We start from the raw sequence: 14,762 nt of genomic DNA, 5'->3' as shown, positions 1-14,762 counted from the left end.
TCCCATAATTAAAATCTCTCACCTAGTGACTCTTTTTGGAGGCAGCATGATTTTTTTTTTTAAACCCATGCCCTATTTCAGATATTATCGTAAATTGTGAACATAGAGCTTAAATATGAATGTATTTAGGCAGTCTTAAGACAGACCTTAAAAAGATCCTCGACGCTGAAGTGATGAAAAAGCATCTGTAAGTGACTTTTGTGAAGTACACATACATAAAATAATTATGATGGCCCTCAAGAAAACAGTATTATTTTTAAGGTGGAATGGATCAGGAGACAACATCTGTATTGAGAGGGCTTTTTGGTAAATGCAGAAATACCGATGACCCATCTTTCCAGCTCCACTACAGTAAACCTCAACTACAGCCTATCCACTGAGCGTAAAACTAGGATCATACAATCCCAGGCAATTTCCACTGGCAGCAGAAGTAAAACTCTTCAAGCACACAAACTATGAACTAAGTCTTCAGATTCCATGAACCCGACAGAGGGTAGGAAAAAAACCTGAGAGATTAAAGGAAAAGGTAAGGGCATGGAAGAAATGAAAGCAGGAAAACCTAAAATGCCTATCTGCACAGGGATACAAATAAAATGAAGAATGGGAAAGAAACGCCATTAGAGAAAAAGCATATCCCCTGTTATTCTGGCTCACTGAATAATGAAGTTTGAAAGGTCTGGTTTGTGTTCTGAAGACACCCTGATCCCTTATACTGGATACCCCGAGATAAGAAGGGAAGAAACTTCTCAACACAAAGTATTGTTGCAATTTACTTCCTTTCTTTTCCTTCCCCTTCCCCCCTCCTCACTTAATCTCATTGACAGTGTCATTTGCATCTAGTTAAATTTGCCAAAGTGACTTCAAGACATACTCCAGACAAGAGCGGCATATTGATGTAGACTGGAGCCACAACAATTCTGCATCACTTGCATTACACTTTACACTCCGTATCATCTGTATTACATTTTCAGGTAAATTATACAGTTTCTGGAAACACCAGTGTAAGATTTCAGTTGAGTATTTTCTTCATGTTTTAAAAAGTGCTTTTTTCTCCTTGCATAAACACCCAAAAGTGCACATACCAAAGAGCAGGAAAATGCAAAATTATGAACGTAGAATTAGGTCCTAAAACTGCTAGCAAAGACATATACTCAAAGTCATTCATAGTAAACAACTACGAGATTTTGTTGTAGAACTACATACAAACTAGGTCAAGATTAGTATTTCATTTGCAGCTAAATTCAAGTGTTTCAACATTGAAAAGCAAATTTATTAGCCAGCTATGTTTTCTTTGGAAAAATTTCTTTTCTGAAAAGCAAACAAGTCATGACTGAAGGAAAGCGTTCAATTGCTGAGAACTGCATGGGTTAATAAAGAAATTAGTTCCTTCTTTTAAAACTCAGTGTATAAGCTCCAGGTATAAAAATGTAAATGGCGGGGTTTAATTGCTAAGTTTGTTGTAAGGATACTCAGCCTTCAAGTAAGTTGTGTGTGGATTCTTAGATGTCATAAATACAAGATATATCCCACTTTCATTTACCAGTTGTCAGCTAATTAAGCAACTCGGTGCCTAATCTGAACGTTTACTAGGAGGAGAAAATACCATGTATTAGTAATAAAAGTAATGTTAAACAAGACGCAGAATGACAGTAACGCTCTTAAGCAAGACCTGTATGAACATAATAATTGAATTTATACCAATTATCTCACATATCAACCTTCATTCTACCTTATTAAGTTTCAAGATCACAAGTGTTGGTTCTAGTTCAGTCAGTCATCATTATTATAACAAAAGAAAAGAAAAATAACTTAGGTAGTAATAAGTTAACCATTCACCTTCCTTTGGCTGAGTCATAACAGGTGTTTGCGTCTCCTTTGTATATGTAACAATTTCTCGAGGAGGAAAGTCAACTTGTGTAATTTTGGCCATTCCAAGTTTAACAGGTCCACGTCTAAATAAAATTAATAGAGAAATCAGAAAAATTATTTAACTTTATGAATTACTTCACATTTTGCCTAGAATAATACCCAAACCATCATGTCACAGCACTGCTTTAGTCAAACTTAAATCCAGTGGAAACTTAACTCTGAGGAAGTCACATGATTATGACTAATATTTCATTATCATTATTATTTAAAATCAGCAGCTATTTATACATCTGCAACAAAAAGAAAGGTATGCAAATATATATATAAATATCTGGATTGTAGGATATAATTTTAAGGTTTTGCTCTTTGTGGTTGACTAGGGTACTGCTACATATATGATGTATCTCTATTTTCAGTGGAACAGATCTGCTGACATGAGTCATGTTTGTACAGCAACGGTTCTAGGATTTTAAAGCTTAAAAACCAGCTTAGTTATTCTGAGGGAAAACGCATTTCCTAGTCCTTTTAACTTTGCTGCCCCTTTTTGTCTACCTCTAAGGTACTATTTAGAATGCAGAACTGCAGGTCTAATTCTGAAACTCACACACTGACAAGTAATTTATCCATAATACATTACTCCAGAATACAATCTGAAAACCTCCGAGCTTCTGACTTTAACTTATGGAAGATCCTATAAAAGCAGATATAGCTAGTATTAAACTACAATGCCTAGTGTACTTCCAAAAACCACATAACATTAATTCAGTCACTGTAACTTCCTATAAAAGCTAGTTTCAGTATATATTGTAGGAATACTGCAATGATCCAACAATTTACCTACATCAAATTTAGTTTCTTATTATCCACCCTTCTCCTAAGATAAAAGTGAAAGAAAAAGAGTAATCCCTTTTGACAGCTTTTGGTGGGCAGAATCATAATTCTTACAGCACGATACGGTTTTTAGTAAGTGCTTACAATGAGCTACAGCTTTTATAAACATATTTATAAGAAAAGATAGGAGTCACTTTTTTTTAAAATACAGTTATTCTAAGCGTTTTATTTTAAAGAAATTACTTTTTAAAGTTTACATTTTGCCAAAGACTCAAAGAAAAACATGAATAAGTAAGTTTTGTTATTAGAAATAAGCACCTTATGTATATTGAATAATATAAAAATTTCCCATTGCAAGCAAACTGCACTAAGTCTAGGGATAGTGAATTTCTGTCACTCACAGAACAGACTCTTAACATCAACTTGAAGTCTTAAAGAAAAAATAAACTCTTATACTTATTATCTGTAAGTACATGAAAGAGGGAATATAAGAAATCTATGCAATACCCCAGATCGGAATCAGAGTGGAGCTGAAGAACTGACGGATCAGTATCCCAATGCAGCGTCCTGATACCCCAGGTTGAACAATCATGCAGCATTAGCAAAAAAGGCCAGAGATTAGTGAAGCAAATACACACTATGAAATGCTAGAGTTACAGTAAGCTTATAGTTATTTCATTGTTCACAAGAAACAAAGCAATGTAACATCAGTTATGGGAAATTCCGCAACCATTCAGTGCAATAATACATGCAGTAAATACAAAAGTTAAAAAGCAAACACAGAATTCAGAGCTATTAGAAAAGAATTAAATTATTTTAAAGATTGAAAGTTAAAGATCTGCAAACAAACGCAGCCTTTATGAGAGGCAAATAAAAATATTTTAAATGCTGACAACCATTAAAAACTTCAAATTCCTTTTTAAATCTGTTCAGATTTGTTCATGTCATATGAAGACAGATTTGTTAATGTAATGCAATCTTGCCCAGAGCGGTAAATATGTGGAGGAAACTGTCATATTGGTAAAGGAAATGAGTCAACACATAAGCCTTTTGGTAGAGGGGCAAAAATGCATTTCCACTGGGATAGAGAACTGCTAGAGTTTCCAAGATGTGACATTGCAGTAATTATGGGTTAAGCACTGCCTTGGGCTTATAAGTGTCATCTGATTTAGAGCCAACTCCGTTTAAGATACTTAAATCTCTTAGAAACAGTGGGATTTATATTAATAACACATTTCAAAGTCATGTGGAATAATGAACAGAATAGACCCATTTCAAGTCACTTTTGTATCAGAAGAAATATGAAGAGGGAAAAAAATCTTCCCTCTTCCTTCATTTTTAGCCTTCATCCCTTCTCCACAAATTTTCATTTAGTCTACTGCCTGCTATCAGGCTTAGGCAGAATTTTAAAATAAGCTTATAAGAGAGACATTAACAGACGAACATGCATGGTTTTTTTGAAGTTCTTAGATGCTATTATTTTTTTTTTAAATCATGTTTTATAACAAATGAAAAAAATAAAGAACATGTAATATTTTACTATGCTAAGTCAATAAAAGGTAATTTTCCATTTCCATCCCATAGATGGTAATGTTCTTACAAACCAGATGCAGAATTCCTAAAGGTAAAGTTGATCTCAAAAACTCATAAATATGGGTGTGTCATGCACTACCTTGTTCTTGTACAGAATAATTAATTATAGTTTAATTAAGAATTACAAATCCACTGTCTTCATATTTAGCAAATCATTCTACATAAATGCTATTGCATCCACAGTAATATCTTAATCTCTAAAACCTTTCCATATCTTTTGTGCATCAGAAAATACACCATTTTACCATAAAGCTAATTATTTTGAGTATACTTATTCTTTAGGTTTATGCTTGGAGTTTAATTTGGTGCCTGAGACTTCAAGCTCGATATTGCTCATGTGTTGTTCAATTGTGCATTTAAAAAAAAAAAAAATAAAAAAAAGGCGCAAAAACAAACCACCACCACCCCACCCTTCATGTTGCTTCTGCAAAGGATGACTTATCTACAGATCCAAATGCTGCATTGCTCAATACTTGTCAAACATTTTATCAACTTTTTCAATCCCACTTGAGACGAACTTGAAGAAAGGGCTACAAATTTAAAAGGCTCCAAATTTTGTGCCTGCTTAAGACCTAGCCCTTACTGAGGTTGCTTTCCTGCTTTCAAAGCATTCTTTTAACTTTCAACAGTTGCTTCAGTGGTACCAGGAATAGTCTGCCATTTAAAACGGTTAAGTCAACAAGCAGTACAGGATATACAGTTAAATCTTTCTCAGAGATATTATTTTAAAATAAAGGTAACATTCTGAGAAAAAATTCACTTATTATATGTGTACCAAAATGATGTAAAATACTGTTCCTTTTGCTTTCCAGACGTTTGTTATGCCTTAAGTTAAATGAATTTATCCACAAGCTTCAGTGAACAGAAGTTCCTATTCTTCCACACATGCCCGAACTTCTCTGTATCCAGGAATATTCCTAACGCTTCCTAAAAAGTACTTTCTGCACTTAAACTAATTCTATGAAGCATCCACCTAACCTAAAAGTAAACCAACTGTATTAATTTCCAGCCTTGAATTTATACTCTTAACTCAGGAAAAAGAGAAAGAACACTATCAAGCTGGGAACGAAAATTCTTTACTGATGAAAATAAAGCAAGACAGATGGAAGTAACAGCAGGAACACAGTCTGAACACTGCTCTACTAATTACTAAATAAGTAAAGTTACTGGCAAGATTCAGCATCATAGAGGAGAAAAGACTAAACTAACAAAGGAGATCACCTTTGTAAAGTATAGTTGCAACGTGACCAGAGAACAAATGGCCACAGATAAAAAAAAAAGAACTGAAATAATACACTAATATGAAAGGGTTTGTTTTAAGATTATCAAGCATAGTAGAACAGCTTGGGCTAACATATCTCATATTGATATGAGAGTCACCTGTGAAATGCCAGGTATAACGCTAAGGGATATCACACAGTCCGACTTTTCCCATTAACTCTCAGGTTCAAGTGTATGTGTACATTAGGAATACTGTACAAACTTCTACTAATAGACTAGGATATAGACATCTGTTTACTGTGGAAGGGGAAGAATGTTATCCGGTGGTCCAAGAATAAGCAAGGGGACTCTAACAGTGATTCTATATAGCCTTCAGTTTAGCTATACATTCATACCTCCTTGCCTTCAAGACCACAATCTTTTTATGCTTACATGTCTGGGAAATTGTCAAGAGACAGATTTAGTTTAAAAGTTTGCCAACGCATGAAGCTTTAGAGGCTTAGGATACGAGTTTTCTCAAGGCTTCGTAAGAAAACGTATGCATACAACATTATGTTACCACTTCCGAGGAACATACCATCAGAAAGCACAGTACACCTATGAGGTGGGGATAAATTCAGTAAACAATACAGCGTTCAATTACAGATATGTGGCCTATACATATGTTTCATATTTAATTTAAATTATGTATGAATGGAAAGAAATTCTTGTTTTTTTAAAAAAAAAAGTCATCAAATAATTCTTGTTTTTTCTTTTAGACAGTCAATTTAAATATAAAATGACAACTGAATAAGCTATCACAGATTTCAAATAAGTTAAAATTTGCTTGTTACTCAGTTAAGGAACAATTATATTGGTTCTTTATTAACATGACAGGATCACACCTGGGCTCTGTTAAAAAAAAAAAAAAAAAAAAGACAGTTTGGGTTCATATCTGCGGCCTGATGTATTCTGTGTTTTAACTTAATGGTTGCTACTTAGAAATAGACACCTTGTAACTTTTGTTCAAGTCATTATAATCTTGAAAATTTTCAGATTAAGATTGTATACAGTTATGTGTGCATAATCCACATGCATACAAGATGTTACTGCAGTCTTTTAAAAAGATGTTTCAAAGCGGTGTAAGTATTCATTCTTTCTCCAAAACAAATACTCATATGAGCACAAAAGAAGTGATGATAACTGCTTTAGTAACTGTGCTTTAACTAAACTTCATACACAATGCATACTCAGGAAATTTTAAGTACGTGAACTTAATGTGCTGAGGAAACAGAAGTTATCAATATTAGTAGGCAAATACTGCTCTTATTTGCAGACTGTGCATGGGGAACAGTAGAAATACCCTTTGGAAGTAGTATTTCCCATCTTATCACCCATATAACGCCACTTTGAATTCTTAGTTTAACAGAAATATTTCTTTGACTCTCTTTAGAGCAGCATTTCTCAAACTGTCATGCACAAAAAAATGGTCAAATAGATGTAGCAAGTACTGGAACTGAAAAAAACCTGTGGTCATACTAACAAGGTTTTGGCTATGTTTTGGCCAAATGAGAGAGATTGTGAGTGGTATAGTTGTATTACAGGGATGACTGCAAGGTGAAATAACAAGAAATACTGTCCTGAGTAAGGAAAAAAAATTAAAACCAGAAGCAAGGCAAAGTTTGTAGACAGTATCTTTTATTAGACCAACTAGAATAGAGGGAAAAAGGAAATAGTCTATCATCCATACACACCCTCCTTTAGGAAAAGCTGGGAAGAGCCCAGAAGTTGGACTTTTCCAGTTTTCTATTGTCCTGACATTCATACTTACAACAACATTACCACAAGACATTCAGACTCATTTTACTTTAAGCTTGCAAGTTTAAACAACTCCATGTTAATGTCGCAAATTTCAAATTAGTAAGTGTAGTTGCATTTCAAATTTTAAAGTACTTCTGTAAAACAGTCACTGTTCACAGATTCAGTAACACTGTAACCTCATATTATTATATTATAATCAAGTAATTAACCCTGATTTCTTCTAAAGCTTAATTATTCAGAATACGAGTATTAAGCAGAGGAATATGACAAGGAAAGTGACATACCTAGATCCAACAGCGCCATCACCAGAGTCCTGGCTTCCAGCCTCACTTGGCGTACTCACAGATTTGGAAGACGGAGATGTAGGAGGAGGGACTAAATAGTGAAACAGACAGGTATCCGCTGTTACTACCCGCAGAGGTTGCACAGCTTAGGATGTTTTCAAATTAATTTAACATGAAGTATTTTAAAAAAAGTGATGGCAAACAAAAAATACATGGATGAAAATGAACAGTAGAAAAAGAGGGGAAAAGACAATGTTAACAACTCATGCTGGACTTTCATGCAATTGTTTGGCATTTATGCATCTGATGCATACAAAAAGACATGGAGGGAAAGACATTTAAGAGAAAATGAATTGAAAAAATATTTTTAAACGGAACTTCTGACAAATGATGGCATCAATTTTCAAAGGGTAATTTCCACTAAATCACGTTGCTTAAACATAAAAGGAAGATAGTTGCTAATACAGCTTTGACATCAGTTTTTCTTAAAAATTAGACATTGAATCTATTTAACTGGGAATTTTGTTTCAAAATATATAATCACTGAAGCGTGAACCAAAAAAAGTGGCTTTGTCATACAGCATACTGTTATTTTTGTTCTAGTTTGAATAAAATCAACATAAATACTGTGTATTACAACAAAGTTTCTAGTGTTGGGGTTTGAGGGATCTTCATGTTTTCTTTCTTTTTTGTTGACAAACAGTCTAGTACTGTTATATTGAAACTTTTTCTTAAAAGTCAGTTCATTTTCAGCATGCAGATGAAGATTGCAATTACTGTTTAAAAAGCAACATGTTTTTTGGAACTGATACATAATAGTGAATCATATGCAACCTGATACAAACACAAAGCTATATTGATATTTCTTTCACCTTTTTTTTTTAGAAATAGTAAAACTCATTATTTAATGAAACAGGTTTATGCTTAAGAATCAGGGTGTGTGTTGAAGGTCCTTATATGCTTCATCTTTCAGCAATATGTAAAACACTCATAGGACACATTCACTCCTTAACGATGCTTAAAAAGAACCTTTAACCAACTGAATACAAGTTACATGTATAAATTGGTATCCACTCTGTCAGGGATCAGGCAAGGGAGAATTCTGAATTTAAATCTGCAACATTTCTAGAGAATTTCCTGAAATTACAAGTATATTGTGAATTCTGAAGAATGTTTCCACCCCATCCCAAAAGAGAGACATGACTCTGGTTGACAAAAATTCTACCCTAAATTTACAAAATCACAGTGAATACTTCAATTTATTAAAAATTCATTTCTCCTACAGGAGAGACTTTTATACAGGTCTAGAGTTATACTTAAAAAATTAATACATACACACACTTACACTTTATACGTATATCTATATAAATATAGGTGTATATGTGTATATCTAAGAGTGTATATATATATATATTCAACTCATCATCACCATCTACTGAACAATTTATACTAAAGGAAATGCCCATAGGCCTTTATATTCCTACACTATTTTTGAGTTTTACCAGAAACGATGACATTTTAATGTCACCCTTTCTTAATTGAAGAGGTGACATTAGAAACATACCTTTTTACCATTTACAAAGTCAGTCTGCGCTACCTAGCAGTAAGCACGGCCAAAAGAATTCAGTAGCTTAGTTTTGATGCTACAGTGCCCTCTTGTGGGACACACTGTTTTCAAGAAAGTCCATTAGTGAGGTGAAACCTATTCAAAGGCCAACGGTCTTACAAAAAGACCAAGTAAAATTCCATCTACCCCAACAGAGGATGAAACTATAATACCTTCTTGAAAGTTATTTTGGTTCACTAGCTTATGGCTTCTTATATAATGGGTATGACAGATATCAAAAGCATACTTAGATTGTTAAGATCCCTTCTCCTGTAAGAGAGCTACCTCTCTCTGGCAGTTAACAGGACAGGAATTGCCTGAGGAATTTTTAATATAATTTTCTGTGAAGGAATCTAATCTCAAGCTATCCACCTACACGGACAATGCGAGCTCAAGCTATCTGCCCAAGCTGGTCAGCTCTGAGTTAGCTTCAGTTCAGGCGTACGATCACTGTGCTATCATACTTCGCTAGTATCCAGCCAGCAGACCCGAGCCTGTGCCTCAGGCATGCTACTGAGAGGTAGCGAGTAGGACATTTAAGCTTGATTTAGGATCCAGATCAGATCTGGGTGTTTTGAAAGCGAACAGGATGAATTCTCTGAGAATCTGTGTATTTAAAGGGTGTGATTAAGTAGATGCTCAATGGAATTAAACACAACACTTGCAGCGGTGTGCCCGGGTCTTACACACCACCACCTCAAAGAGCTTTTCACGAACAGCTACTCTAAGTCTATGCAATGACTTACTTTGAGGACTGACTATCCTGTGGTTTTCAGATTCTCTCTCACAGATTTAAAAAACCAACAACAACCATATGCATTTCTGCAAAAGTCTTAATCAGCTGCCTTAGCAAAACCTCACACAATAAAGTGTTCAACTATTAGTCTGCCAAAAAAAAAATCTCTAGTAGGTAAGACCTGATGACTTAAAATGCTGTGCACTAGTGCTAACATAGCCCAAATGCAGTCTCTAAACTGTTAGAACAGTTCTAACTACTAAAAACGACTGCTGTGGCTGTTGGAATGGGACCAGCTATAGTGGTGGTTATTCCACATTCACTTTTGAACACTTGAGGACTACGCAAAAGCAATTATGAAGATATAGTCACGGATATACTATATCCATACCAAATTATTATTATTTTTTATTTGCAAACCCAGTTGAAACAGACCCTCACCATTGAGCCAAACTGAAAAATAAGTTTTAAATCCCTTAGATTTCAGAGCTAGAGACAAAAAAGGGGAATTGAATTATCACACTCTTTGCTTTCATCTTCCAGAGATATGTGGCTATGTAAAGGCAAAAAACAACAACCAATATGCTAAGCCATCCAAGAGTGGCACAGATATGAATCATCATCCTTGATAGTTAAATTTTATACTTAGCCTTGCTATTACTCTATCAAAGTCAGTCGGGTGTTTGAAATAAGGAAAATTAGGGTGTAAAAGATGCAGAAAGGAAACAACCCAACTCTGCACTAAAATATTAGAATTAAAATTTGGCATTAAGAAAAAAAGAAAGGAAAAAAATACAGAAGAATAATGCAGGGAAAATAGGGGAAAAAAAAGAACAACAAATACATGATATTTATATATTTTACCTAAAATACTCCAAATAATCCACTAAGTGTAAAACATATATTTTACAAAATAGTACTAGTAATGTGTACTGAAGCACATCACTTGACGTTTATAACAGAGATCATGCAGGACAAAATAGTACAAAACCCAGACATGTATACCTCAAAAAGTAGTGGCCAGAGAATTTTCATGCTAGTTATATAAATACCACAATCCTAACAAAAAAAAACAAACAAAAAGACCACCACCACCAAAAAACCAAGAAAAACCAAAACCAGACCCCCAAAAAACCCCCAAACAAAAAACCCCCAAACATTTATCTCAGACTAATTTTAACATTCCTACCGACAGGAGACTCAGGTGTCAACCCCATGCTCTGAAGTAATGCTTCAGCTTCTCTTCTCTTCTTTTCAAGATCAGATTCTTCTTGTACAGGAAGAACTTCTTTCTTCTGATCAGTCTAAAAATAATTCAATAATTAAGTTATAGCATTTAACAGGTATCAAAAACTGTTCCATTTATTTCTTTGAGATCTCATAGGTTTTTTTATGCTACTGAAACCTATCATCATACAGGTTAGATATTTGACTCTAGTAATTTTGATGGTCCTTTCTGTAGATAATAAACAGCAGACAGGAATCAAAATTTTGTAGCTTTGATACTGCCTTTAAAAGACATATATAACATGCAAAAAGTGTCTCCTCATTTGTCAAAATGACTGACACTTGATAAGATCAAGAATACCGTTTTTTACATTAATGCTAAGCACTGTAAAATGCAAAGACTGGAGGGAAAAAAAAGAAGTATTACATACCTGTGTATAAAAGTATTTTAAAGACACAGTCATATTGTTCTGATTTTGAAATGACAATAACTGTGTCAAAGAAAACACGATAGGGTTAGAATGACAGTAAGAGACACCCCTCTTTGGTCAAGAAAGTATTAGGGAACTTGGCTAGATAGATCACATGCTAAAGTGTGTAGCAATTGAGAAAATGCTTATAAGATGTAAAAGTGATGATTCCCATTTGTGCATTTTAAACTATTTTTTAAAACAAAAACATCAAAAAGCTGTTTAGTGAGAAAGCTTTCTTTTGAACCTCAGGCTTCACAAGAAAATAGAAAGTCTTAAAAAACTTTGCAGTAACTTGAAGTTTACAGGGCAATAGTTTTCTTTAAATTGTGTTATTATCTGCTAGATTTCATGCAAAAAAAAAAAAAAGAATAAAAATTACACCCCCATCCTCATAATTTAGAGATAACGCAAACTCTACTGTGAAAGATGCTGAACACTCCATATCTTTCCACACCCATTTAACTGCTCATTCAATTACAGAAATACAATTCATAGCTGAAGGTGTTCACAACTCAGCCATTGGCAAGTTAATTATTTTTGTAAATATAAATTCATGATACAAATGTAAGTCTTTAATAGAAGCAGCAAAATCTAGACCAAGCTATTCTATCTCTATGCCATGATTAAAGACTAACTGCTCCTCACATGACTGCACATTATGCTTCTAATCTACCACCCAATTCCTTTTAAAAAAGCAATACCCAAATTTTAGAGCAAGTTCTCACTGATAAGCTATTGCATCACACATGGAATCTCGGATACAGGCAATACATTGTTACAAGGTCATCAGAATGTAATTTGAGATATTTCCCTCTCCTTTTTGTCCGAATCATGTAGCTGGCAGCTGCCCAGTCTTCAGTCATAAGCTAATTTAGAACACCTACAAGACCATAACCAAAACACAGAGAAGTCTTGAAAAAGACCCCAAAACACCAGCAAAAGTTTAAATTATGAAGTATAATCTACGTTCAGGAGAAACATAGTAATAAATCACTGATTGTCACATACTTTAGCAGAGAGAAATCCAGAAGACTTAACAAACCAAGTCTCTAACACTCGTAGCATATACATTCTGAGTGTTGCTCTGATTTTAAAATTCAGGCTAAAGATGAGTCAAAGAGTAGAAGAAAGTAGCGCATTGTTTGTACAATAATAATACTGACAGTCAGACAATTCATATGGACATCCTCGGAACTGCACTTCAGGAATGGGTTCTCTAAATAACACCATCACAACTCATTAAGCAGAGCTTTTGTGCAATACTTCACAGTGGTTTGATTAACGATGTCCCATGCACACAAGTAGTTTTAGAAATCCAAACTTTATGCCAGTGTAGGATTTAAAAAAAAAATTTTAAATCTAACTTACCATATGGATAATTCTAAAGAAAACAGTAGGTGTTTGCTCTTATCAGAAAACTGAAGTGCTACATTTGCATTAGCAACCGACCATTCAATATACACTCCCTGAATAGCATGTAGCAAATGACTAAGTGAACCTACCTTTAAATTTTGGGCAAGTTACATACGCAAACAGTCAAATTTCAAAGAGAAAATTATTTCTTACTTCTTTTTTCTTTCTTTCTTCCTCCTTTCTTTTCTTCTCCTCTCTGATTTGAGCTAATCGTTGCTTCTTGCGCTCCAACTCCGCCTTCAGTTCACTTTTGTCAGACATGGCTGAAACACTGACCAACAGAAACCATACCACTGTTTGTTTTTGGTTTGGTGGTTTGGGGGGTTTTTTGGTGGTTTTGTTTTGTTTTTTTAAGATAGCAGCTTTCCTTTAAATAAGCTATTATTAAAGGAACTACACTAGCTTACTAAAACCAGAACTGTGAAAAGTCTTAAAACAGTAAGTAAAAAAACCACATTCCTATTGCCACGTTTCTTCCACTTAACACATTCTCAGTACTAAAGGGACTGATTTAAAACAAACAGACAGAACTATGATATGCGACAGCATCCATTCCTAAGGTAGTTCTGATGCTGTTTGAAGGAACTGCTTTGAAAGAAGTGTTAGGCTCTGGAGATGGGGCTATCTGATCTTGCTATAGGATTCTGTACAGCTACAGAGCCAACTATGAGATTGAAAACAGCAAGGAGAGTACCGACACAATATCTACCTTTTACTTTTCACTTCAACAGCTTAAATATTGGCGTGCTATAACTTAGCAGTATGTAAGCTATGTATCTTTCTACATACAGTTGTAGGATTCAAAATACAGATTTATTAAAAGATTTAGTAGGATTGCTAAAAATTGCAAAGCAAAGTAAGTACAAGTGTGATGGCCAAAAAGACCTGTAAAATATGTGCAATATCATTTTTTTCCCCCAAACTTTTTGTACATTGCTAAGAAATTCGTGGATCTTTCAAAGACAAAAACTCTACAAAAAGTTTTGCTAAATAACTAACACAATTAAATACAGACAAGAAGGTCAATGATAAACAAAAGGTGAAAAAAACCCACTTCAGAACTTAACAAAGACTTAGAACACAGGTATGAAAAACTGCGTGACTGGGTGGAGTGAATAAAAGCTTAGGTTTACTATTTTTAAGCAAATCAAAGTCAGTAAAGAGAGTGCAGAAATGGTTCTACAACAGATGAGAGATCTATAAATGCTTTTATACTAAGCTTGATAACAGTGACACCAGATTAAGCATTAGTAATATAACTATTCACTAATTCAAAATTAAGAATACCTGCAAGTGTTTGCAAAGCACATCTAAGCACAGAAAAGGATGCAAAACGATGCAAGCCTCATAGACCTACCCCAATACATTTAGTGGTATGTATACTGGGGTAAATGTATGTATCCCTCCATGTTGTCTGCAATCATTTAAGTGCTAATAAATAAATTTAAAAAAAAAAAATCTACTGTCGGCATTTTCAAATGGCATTCCCACGTCGCTTTAAAACAGCGCTGGGAAGGCGCATTGCCGCCACACCATGGATTCTTTTTTTGGATTCCCGCCCCCACCCGTCTTTCTAATGCGGAGCCGGGAAAACAAAGCGGCACAAACCGAGCCATCCCTGAGGAGAGGAGCGCCCACCCCGCCCCACCCTAAGATGACAGCGGCGGTGCCGCCAGCAGCAAGTTCCCCTCCCAAATCCCACACGGGCC

At 34.7% G+C, this 14,762-nt stretch overlaps 1 protein-coding gene across 5 annotated transcripts in view; it reads right to left on the bottom strand.

Annotated features, from left to right (window-relative positions):
• LOC104079269 (cytoplasmic dynein 1 intermediate chain 2) overlaps positions 1–13,323 on the bottom strand; it is a 28,474-nt gene extending 15,151 nt beyond the window's left edge. The window contains exons 1-5 of one of the 5 annotated variants that reach the window (XM_009581251.1): positions 13,207–13,314; positions 11,130–11,244; positions 7,599–7,743; positions 3,208–3,267; positions 1,837–1,952 (exon numbers count right to left, since the gene is read on the bottom strand). In XM_009581251.1, the coding sequence (XP_009579546.1) occupies positions 1,837–1,952; positions 3,208–3,267; positions 7,599–7,743; positions 11,130–11,244; positions 13,207–13,314 (544 nt within the window). Of the gene's footprint in view, positions 1–1,836; positions 1,953–3,207; positions 3,268–7,598; positions 7,744–11,129; positions 11,245–13,206 lie in introns of all 5 variants that reach the window. The other 4 variants (XM_009581252.1, XM_009581253.1, XM_009581256.1 and 1 more) reach the window with 4 other exon arrangements.
• Positions 13,324–14,762: the final 1,439 nt, after the last annotated feature.

Source organism: Fulmarus glacialis, unplaced genomic scaffold (assembly GCF_000690835.1).
Source record: "Fulmarus glacialis isolate BGI_N327 unplaced genomic scaffold, ASM69083v1 scaffold32147, whole genome shotgun sequence".
Lineage (NCBI taxonomy): Eukaryota > Metazoa > Chordata > Aves > Procellariiformes > Procellariidae > Fulmarus > Fulmarus glacialis.
Note: the sequence above shows the minus strand (reverse complement) of the source record. Positions and strands in the feature narration are given on the sequence as shown.